Below are 10,448 nucleotides of genomic sequence, written 5' to 3'. Positions count from 1 at the left end.
CCTGCTTTCTCTCCTGCTTCACCTTCACAAGGTGGCCTTAGAGACAAATTTTCTATGGTTCAGTTCCTCAAGACATTCCTTTTTCCATGCATTGCCAGAAGATTTTTTTATTTGTATTCCCATTTTTTAACACAAAACCTGCTATGCAGAACGCTGCAGTTACTGAGAAAACCTGATGACGGTTTAACTGATAACCCACATCTAAATACTCCAGATCTGCTGCAGGAGAAACTTGTTTCATTTACTCCAGACTGAATCTTCCGATGGAAGAGGGTCCATTTCATCAAAAAAGGGTTATCTTGTCTCACATGTGTATGAAATCCCTCGTAACTGCAATAATGAGCTTCACTTACTCTACTTGCTACTTTCCTGCTTTCAACGATAGATGTGATCAGGGTATGAGAATCTCCTGAACTCTGGAGTTAAAGCTTTCGTATTCCCAAGCCCACATATGTCACTGCTGTTTTGAATAAAGGATGTAAGGGTGTTCTGAAATAATCTATCTGCGTATGTCCTTTGCGTTGACTTGGAGCTCTCTTACCTTCTCATATTTAGCAAAGCCACCCATAACAGCTGGATCAACAATTCCATTCAGCAGCATAGAAAGTGGATTTACTGGGAGGTTATCATCGCTCTGGTACTGGTTAATCATCATCAGAATTTTTTCATTCGTGGTGGACATAGTCTCGATAGCATTCTCTAAAGGACTAATTGTAGTCTATAAGGACAAAAAAATTCTGAAGTTTATAAACAGATAGAAAGGTATTTTTGGTTTTATAGAACTCCACGTATATGAATAACGTTCTTACAATTCAGTAAACCAACACTGATTTGTTCGTTTCTCTTAAGACTTGGTCCCGAAATCATAAACCAGATGTAAGGTATATTGATCCCAGCAATAGGAAGATAAGTAGTAATAGTTCTGTACATATAAAAATAGGTAAATAACAATATCCTTGTGTACAAAATTGCAAACTACTTTTGTACATGAGGATTCACACACAAACATGTTTTACAGGTTCTTAGCAGCTTAATACACACCTGTGACATGGAGACAACCTCGAACCATCGTAAAATTCCAGGAAGTTTGTATGCTGTAACAAATGATGTTCTCTCAATCCACATAGACTATTAAAAAAACATAGCAGGGAGAAAATGATATTTCAGGATTCAAACTTTAATCTTTTCTATCTTCTGAAATGCCAGAGTGAAAAGAATGTAGATTGGAAACATATGCACATTTTGACACAAAAGGACACTGCAAAACAAGTCTAGCACAGGAATTGTACAAATTACTCTGCTGATTTCAGATTAGGTCATCTTCAGGCACTAAGCCTACCTGAAGCAGAGGAAAAAGAAAATTACCCTTGAATCTTTTAGTACCTCTTCCTATTTTTGCCATTACAGATTGAATGACTGTAACTAAATGACCTGCTCTCACCTCTACCCAGATGACACCTCCTCCCTCCACTTTTGAGATGTGTTTCTGTGATGAAAAGAAGTAGTAGCCCTACAGCAACTTGCCAATATTCTTTTTTTTTCTTTCCCCTTTCTTTCTCCTGCTCTGAACAGGACTAGCTGTTGGTATTTTAAAATGCCACTAGTTCATTTACTCCACTGCTCCTTATTTTACCAATATGAGCCCACCTGAACTGCTAGTACTGGGAAACATTACAAATGCAATGAATACACCCGCCAAGGATCACCATCTCCACCTCTCTGAGGTAAGCAAGCACATTATCTATTGTCATCGACAGTGACTGCAGTAACCGCTTGGTTTCTGTAAAGCCATGACAAGGTATATTCACAAATGGTTTCTAAACTCTCCAGTTGGCCAAGGAAGCCCATGTGCATCATGAGTCTTGTGAACACAGTGCAAAGCTGGGGTGTCAGGGAGAGCCTGCATCTGAAGCGCTTCATTCAGCAGCAGGCAAGAAGCTCCTTACAGGAGACTGTCGGCACTACTGATCAGCACACATGTACTGGAAATGGTACAGTTTGAAATAAACGGCTTTTCCCATCAGTACCCCAAGAGCACAGCTTTAGCCATGAAGACTGGATCGTACGGTTTTCATGACACACTAAAAAATACCAGATATCTGTAAAATTAAAATATTGATATGTACCATGTTTTTATGCATGACTCTGAAAAACAATTTATAGCATTGCAGATATTTGAACAACAAAGACTATTTCTCAGCATTACGCCATTATGCATGGCAATGAAACCTAGACAGGCAGAGCTCTGTCTGTCAAGATTTCACAGGACTGATGAAAGCAGACAACACTCTCCTCTCACTGCCAAGCTGGCAGCTGACAACAGTGTTGTAATTGACACAAGGCAAACCATTTGGTATTTACTTACATGTCATCTTGTTTTGTAATGAAAACCTGTAGCAGAAAATGTTACTACTTAACACAAACGTGTTGAACAGACTGAACTTCATAACATTTACCTGCAACTGAAACAGTGAGTACCTAGGAGCAGTACTCAAAGAGAGGCATCTCCTGTTCATCTTCTGGAAGCAGATCCTACAGTTGGGGCGTCTGTAGTGAGTAATCTGAGACTAAGAAAGGATCTAGATCAAGTCAGCCACAGCTACCAGAACTGTCTACCATGTACTTACAGAAAATTCATTTTCAGGGTCAACAGATCCTTTTCTGACTGGTCTTGAATAGTGGAACCGGTGCACATTGTTGGACTTATAAAAACTGAAAAATATAAAGAAAACTATTGTAAAATACAGAATTTAGAAATCTATGGATCTTGTTATCACCGTGAAATACTTCATTTTGGGTCAGTCAATTTTTAATTAAAAGCAAATTCACTGCTCAGAAAAAAAACCTCTTCACTGAAAACTCAGAAGACAACTACTTTTTCTATAACTCAGGGTCAACACACAGTATTTGACCCTGGCAGTGCAGGGTGAACAGTTGGATTCAATGATCTGAAAGGTCTCTTCCAATCAAGATGATTCGGTGGGTGTAGTTTGCAAGTATAAATATTCCAAATGCTCCAGACCACCTACAGAAGGCGGTCTGGAGAAGGTGTTGACTTCCCTGTGTTCTTGCTGTGGCACACGCACTGCATGCCTGCTTTATAACGGCATGGGAAAAGGAGAGTGTTTTGTCACAAACAGCTGGCTGAACAGAGTGGCTATATCCCCCAGACTGAGATACGTGTGTTTTTTCATCCACGGCACATGCCAAATCAGTCTGATCACACCTCGCACTCTGCTCACAATGCAGAACAATAGTTATTCAATAAACTAAACATTTGAAGCCATTAATAATTTCTTGTGATAAGAAAACACACACCCTTGTAGAAGGGGACAGCAGTGTAAAGAAACCTACTGCAAATTCCTGTTATGGTCTATTCTATTTAGCTCATGAATAAATCGCTGTGAGTACGTGTTTCCACTGAACTTGTAAACACTCAGCTTTTAGTGACGGCTAATTGGAAAGAACAGAGGGTGCACAGTTCTGGCTAAGTATTTTTCTGTCCACAGAAAAATATCTCCTTTTGGTTTTCAGGTTTTGTTTTCAATTAAATTTAAACCCATGGTCAGTAAAAGCTAATTTTGCAGAGGAAAAAAAACATCTCAGAAATATAGTCAGAAGACATGTTTTGGAAGCCTGGAGAGACCAATAAATGGAGAGACCCCAGACAGTTGAACTAAGCAAAATTCTGGTATGTGAGTTCATAGGAACCTCTGATTTCTGACCCAAACTACCAAGATCATCTTCATCAATAAAGAAAAGAAAGTGGAAAACACTTCTATGCTGAGTCCCATCACTTCATACCATTTCATCTGAAAGGACAGATGTTTTGAAGGTCCTTGACAGAATAAATGCATTGCCATCAGCTAATGCCACTAACAATTAAATGCCCAATAAGTACACTCATACAAATAAATCTCTAAGACCAGGTGAAATTACAAGTTTAGTTGAATTCTGCAGCTGAGACAATTAAGAAATCTCCCATATGATGAGAGATTGTGCTTTTTGTGGAGCAGGTCACTAAATAAAACTGTTACATGTCCAAAACATTTCTGGCACTACATTGAAATCTAGTCCAGGACCAGATTCACAAGCTGTCTTTCAGTTACTGATTTTAAAATGAAATCAAGCTGAAATTGGGACCACTGGGGGTTTTTTTTGTTTGTTTGGGTTTTTTTAATCTTGTAGTACAGTACTTATATCTGCTCTATTTATTTTGGTGTATGTATTCCATTCTGAATCAACTGCAATTTCAGTAAAGATTCTGTAGAGAAGACTGCAGACAAAGGCGACATCTCGTTTGAATCTAGCTGGGGAGCAGTTAGAAATGAACTCATCTCAGCTGATGAAAAGAAGCCTTCTATCTTCAGTCTCTTTGGAAAGTCATAGTGCAAGGAGTGTGAAAGGGTTAGTCTCAGGTTTTGTGTGTTTAGCTGTGGAGGCATTCCAAACTCCCTCTTTTGTTAAAAATACAGCTGCCTCAGCCTACCTGGAGAAATTTTACCTGCAGAAGCCTGTTTTAACCAGTTTTAATTAGGGAGATACAGTCATACCTCATGCTTTTGGGAGGCACTGACTAGAAGAGCAAGAACATACGGCCTGCCTTATCTGAGGGTGCTTGCACTTATTGCTCTCCTTGAGTTACCAACTAAGAAATACTACCTTGACATTTTTCATTCAGGTGATAGTGATAAACAACAGATTCTGACCATATAAATCATAGAACAGTTTAGGTTGGAAGGGTCCCCTCTCTCCCCATCACTTGTCTAAGAAGCTGTGCTGAAAACTCAATGACCTGGTCCCAAAGCACGGATTTCCCCTCCCCATCCGGTAACCATATGCTATTCCTTAAGGGGTAAATGGCTAGATGTTCTTCCATAAAATTCCTCGGGAATACACACGTTAGTAAACTAAGACAATAAAAGCTCTGAGATTTATTGGCAAATGACTGAGTTCACAAAACAAGGGTTGTCAGTTTAGGACTATGGACTGACTCTCATTATATTATTACAGAAATTCACTTACTTTATAATTTGATCAGGTACTGCCTTATTTTTGAATCTAGGTTGCTCCTCCAGGACTGGTTGCACTGGAAACAACTGGATATCTGAAGTTGTGAAAGTTAAAGGCATGTCTCAACTATCAGTATGAAATACCGCAGGCTGCAGGAAGACAGACAGACATTTCCTGATGAAAAATCTGCACATTCTGGGTTTCATTTCTAGAGCTTTCTTGGTCAAAAAAGGAAAAATCTGCCAGTATTAACCAGTGAATATATATATAAATATAGATTTTGAACTCCGTATTTTTATTATTTACTGAGCTGGAATATCTGTAGCTGTATTTATCACTCTGAATCACTCAATACACTTTAAAGCCAAGCCAACTTACAAAAATAACAGCAACAACATCTGATGTTAACAGTTTTGCTGTTTAGCTTTAGGCAGTCAGAATGACATGATGTTCAGCATTTCATCTTTGAAACCTGTAATTGGGCAGCCCTTTTACCTGACGCTTCCTTTTTCTACGGAAAAGTTACTTTTTAATCTGAGGACTGTATTTTTAAGTAAATATCTCATATTCTTACATATTTCAGTATATTTGGAACTCGTACCCTCTGGTTAGATTCACTTTTTTTTCTGAAGTGCGTAAGTAGTGCATCTCCTGTTAGTTGCAAATAGAACTCGAGCAAATTCTATGTGAAGAAAAGACTGAAGCATATGATCATAACATTATAAATGTTACAACATTACCTTGAAAGTTAATAAAGCAAAATCAACACATAAAAAAAAGTTCTGATACACTGAAGTGGATCTCATATCTGCTCATCCTGTAACTATTTAAATCACAACATGAAGAAAAAGATAACTTGCGTGCAAGCAACCGACAAGTACTTCAGAACAAGAATAGTTCAGGGCATTCTAAAAGGTGGGTAACAATATTTGAGTTAATTTTCCTAGGAAAATTTCTGAGAGTGACATAACGCATATTTATGTTGCCAAGAAAACAGGCGATACCCAAGTGCGGCACCAGTCAGAACCATGTCCAGGGAAGACACAACTTCAATATCAAGGCCAGTAGCTTGGAATGGGAAGTAATAGACAATCTGCTTTGAACTGGGCCAGTTCAAGTGTTCATCCATGTTTCTGCATTTGAAGAAAATAAAGGTAAACCATGTATGAACCTGAATGAATTTTCTTCACTGAAAGGGTTGTCTTTTCAGTGAAGGAACAGGCTGCCCGGGGAAGTGGCTGAGTCACAGCCTCTGGAGGTATTTAACAGACACGTAGACGTGACACGTAGGGACATGGTTTAGTGGTGGACTACATTTATGCTTGGGCTCAACCTTAAGGGTCTTTTCCAACCTAAATCCATCTGTGATGACTGAAAGAGATGGATGCTTTAGAATTGTGAGAAAAACAGGAGCAAACATCTGAGGAACAACCCACAGAAGACATGCAGGACCTGTAAGTAAAACTGGAAACTGATCTGCCACATTAATAAACTTCCCCTCTATTTAGGACATGATCATTTCACACAGATCAAGTCTTGCTAACTTTGCGGCCTTTGCTCTGTAATCTCCCACACGTTCAAGGATACATTGTCCAGGAGAGTTTTTCACCTGCTCTCCAGGTGCTGAGGTGGTGTTCATCATCTCTGCGCTGGGAAACTGACTCAGTAGCTGGGCCTGGAAATCCTCTCTCCTCTCATACTCCTTTCCCCGGTAGATGAATACTTTGTTCTGCAAGGAATAGACAGCTGATTTCCTGGGCTGTATGATGCTGAGGCAGAAGTTATAGATGTGTGTTTATCACAGCATGCTTCCTTAATGCAGTATTAGCATATATCACCTTCACTAGCTGATGCATCTTCTGGTTTTCACAACCAAACCAATAGAAAGAATCAACTTAAACACATCTGAAACTTCATAAATGTTCTTACAATTTACAACTTGGATTCTGACTACCATCCTGAATCCAAGCAAAACTAAATCCATGCCAAGTATCCCCAGAGACTGACTTGTATTATTAGTAGAGTATGCTCATAAGGTTAGAAGCATGTGAAAATAGATGTAAAAAGAGTAGAACTTAAACCAGTTTACCCTTAGAAATGTGGGGAATCCTTGGCCATAATATCCAACAGCAAAATAGTCTGGTTTCGGTCTCAGAATTTTCATGATGTTCTCATAGAACTGTGCTTGTCGAATCTGAAAGCAAAACCAACCGCGATTACTTCTGTTTGGGTTTTCTGTTTGTGTTTTTAACCTCTACAGCAGCACTACGCTATGTACTACAGCTGTCAGTGGATAGGCAGGAGCTATCAGTTATCAGCTGGGAGGCTATGGCATGCACACGACTCTGCTGGGGAACATTAAATCATGTTTACAGTTATATGCAAATATCATCATGGTTTGGCTTCATGAACGAAGATCTGGGAAGGGCTTTTCCCACGCTCACTGCAAGCGATGAGCGCACCCTTCGGCCCTGTGCGGTGGGTTTTTTAGGTGAGGCGCAGCGTGCGCGGAACTGGCTCCACCCTTTACACCTGAGGTTCATCTGCCAGAGCTTGGACGGTGACAGCGAAGTCCTTGGGTTGTAGGTTTGGTTAGAGCATCCTGCTCTTAGATGGAGCCTTACAAGGCTAAACGAACTCCATCTGCCCGGGTCTGGAGTCAGAGTTGTCCTTCTCCTAGGATGGCTGCCCCAAGGCTAGTGAGCCCATCCTGCCCGTGGACACACTTTGTCTGACCCTTCAGCTGAGACCTGTCTGGCTTGGGAGACCCCACCAGAGGCACATGCCACCCCCAGCACAGCTCTCAACCTCACAAGGACACGCAAGCTCTTTCCCCGTGACAACACATAGCTAAATGTGTACGGCTTCCACTCCATTACGTGACTTCAGCATCAGGCTTACCCTTCATCCTGTGTTGTACCTATGAGACAGGCAACGCTGCAGCTTAAATGGAATTGGCAAAAATATCATCTTTATCTTCCGTTTTATGATAAAAGCAGAACTGATTGGGAGGAAAAGTTTTCTTTATACAGAATGCTGTTCAAAAACATCACCTTTAGAGTCCTGTGGTTTCTTTGTGGAAGTTCAGGGGTATCTACTGAATGAGCCCTATACATTTGTCCAAGTATGCAAGTATGGAATCTTGGGGTTTCAAAAAAGAAGGTGTGAGAGGAATCAGTTTCTTTTTCAATTCATTCAATTTTAGTGAAAACAAATAACTGAACATTAAATCTTCCTTTAGAATCTTCCTTCTAGCTTTTGGATCTAGTTCCAATTCCTTGTAACGTATTACTTCCCTAGTCCCCAATTAGGCTTGTCAGGATTTGAATTCCTAGAATTTAAAGAAAAATTTCAGAGAAAAAAATGCATCCTGATGCTTTTTCTACCATTGAGCAGCACAAAGGACTCAAAACCTTGTTGTATTCCTTTTATATATGGCTTTTACATTGAGCTAATTCAGAACATGTTTATCTCATCCACAGCAGTTTCAAAATATCTCTGTAAGCAGATGTCTGTGCAGCTCTAATAGTTCTGAATGCTTTACCCCTGCAACGTTACAGAACAACATAGCAAGTCTCTGACAAAGGAATTAAAAATCAGTTGTCGACAACTGATATAACTGAGGTTATAAGCAGCTCTATCATTTGATAGCTCAGAAGTACTAATTTCTGTCACTGAAATAATTTGAAGATGTGTATACAATCTTACCAGGTTTTGACTTAGGAGTTCGTAGTCAAAAACTTCCTTTTCATACTGCTCTGCAAGTTCCTTGCATAAAGATATGGCTTCTTCCCACATCTGCAGTGTAACCACATATTCAAAAAGTAAATCCAGTACCAAACACAAGGTTTCAATGCATCACTGTAACTACAGCTTTATTGATTATGCTATTTTGACACGGCAGTCATTTATTAACTGCACATTTAGAATGGAAGACTCAAGGCAATCACAAACTTTAGGAAAGCAGATTAATGTAAAGTGTTTTACAGTTTATTATAGGAAGGAATAAGTAAGCCTACTTTATCCTTTCAGTAAGATGATAAAAAAATCACCTAATCTTTCAGATCTATTAAAGAAGACGAGTAAAACACTAAGGTGCTTAACATTCAGAATATGCCCCCAGTACAGGAGCAGAGTATGAGGGGCTGACACCTGCCTCTCTAAGACAAACATGCTTCATTTGACAAGAAATCTTGAAGCTTACATCGTCATAGATAGCTTTGCATATGACAGCTCTTCTAGGCAGCTGAAAAATCACAAGGCTCAGACTTAAATTGCCACTTGCTTGGAGCAGCAGCTTGTTTCTTTCCACACACCTTAACAGCTACCTTTGAAAATCACAGTGAGGAATTACAGAGCTGCACTGGGAAGACTAGGATGAGGTTTCTCACCTGCTATAGGCACCGAACATGTGCAGCACTAGAGCGGTCTTTAGGCAGATAGAAACTCCCTCTCTGGAGGATATTTCTCAAATTCTGACAGTCTTCTCATCTATTCAGAATGAAGGAGCCACAAGGGGTTTTCTGAGCAGAACCCTCTGCTGATGTACGGACACTGCTAGTGGTCACAGGCATTATGACCATTTCTGCGTGGTGCCATGTAGGCACTCCTAGGTTAGGTAGTTCTGAACGTGGCCTGCAAACCTCCTCTGATGTATCCAAGCAGAACTGCATGCCAGGCAGACCAGAATTCATAAGGATCTGATTATCTGATACAGTGGGTGGGGACTGCTACACTGCAGTTATTTCAGATGCCAACAAAAACCTGAGAGGTTATAAATAGCATGGCATTTTCCTGCACACTGCTGGAACACCAAACATTTTCTGCCTTCTGAATTATAGGAGGGACTTCCATGAGGGAGTTATGCCTTGATTTTGCAAGCAGCAGTAACGAATTGCCTTCCCCCTTCATACCTTTGGCTGAAGCTGAACAAGACATGATGACCTAAAGGCCTTATTGGGTCATAAGATTAACTAGCAGCACTGCAGAATTTTCTCTGCTTTCTAGTCCTTTGCTTTGTTTCCAGATATCTCAGTTCGACTGTCATTGTACTCACAAGCAATTTTATTAACAGATTTTTTATTAAAAAGCTGAACTAAACCCATATATTGGACATCAAACTACTGCATTTTAAGTCTGGGATGCAATTCTCAGACCTCCCTGAAACAAATACATCCATTTTGAACTGTCTGGGTTTCTAGGGGATGACTGGAAGGTTTACATTTGCAGTCTGTGCAGTCCGTATTCTTCCCCTCGTAAAGGAAAGCACATTCGACACATTTTATTTATTATTACTGCCTAACACAGATGCTTGTGACCGGTGTAAGCATTAGTCCTCTTTCTTTGTGAATGTGGCTCTTGAAGGAATATATTCATACAGAGCAGATACACCCTTCCTTCAGGACACAGTTTTTACTTGACCCACATTTCAAAGA

General features: G+C 40.0%; 1 protein-coding gene across 1 annotated transcript in view; it reads right to left on the bottom strand.

The window, feature by feature from the left end:
• The window catches only part of LOC104490760 (dedicator of cytokinesis protein 2-like), a gene marked incomplete at its 5' end in the record, with an annotated part of 66,498 nt that overhangs the window by 11,326 nt on the left and 44,724 nt on the right, over positions 1-10,448 (bottom strand). Inside the window, 7 exons of the mRNA XM_010133092.1 lie at positions 542-718; positions 1,042-1,128; positions 2,628-2,712; positions 5,026-5,107; positions 6,601-6,742; positions 7,103-7,207; positions 8,722-8,811. Of these exons, the coding sequence (XP_010131394.1) occupies positions 542-718; positions 1,042-1,128; positions 2,628-2,712; positions 5,026-5,107; positions 6,601-6,742; positions 7,103-7,207; positions 8,722-8,811 (768 nt within the window). The remainder of the gene's footprint in view (positions 1-541; positions 719-1,041; positions 1,129-2,627; positions 2,713-5,025; positions 5,108-6,600; positions 6,743-7,102; positions 7,208-8,721; positions 8,812-10,448) is intronic.

The sequence above is a fragment of the Buceros rhinoceros genome, unplaced genomic scaffold, assembly GCF_000710305.1.
Source record: "Buceros rhinoceros silvestris isolate BGI_N320 unplaced genomic scaffold, ASM71030v1 scaffold32903, whole genome shotgun sequence".
In the NCBI taxonomy this organism is placed as follows: Eukaryota; Metazoa; Chordata; class Aves; order Bucerotiformes; family Bucerotidae; genus Buceros; species Buceros rhinoceros.
Note: the sequence above shows the minus strand (reverse complement) of the source record. Positions and strands in the feature narration are given on the sequence as shown.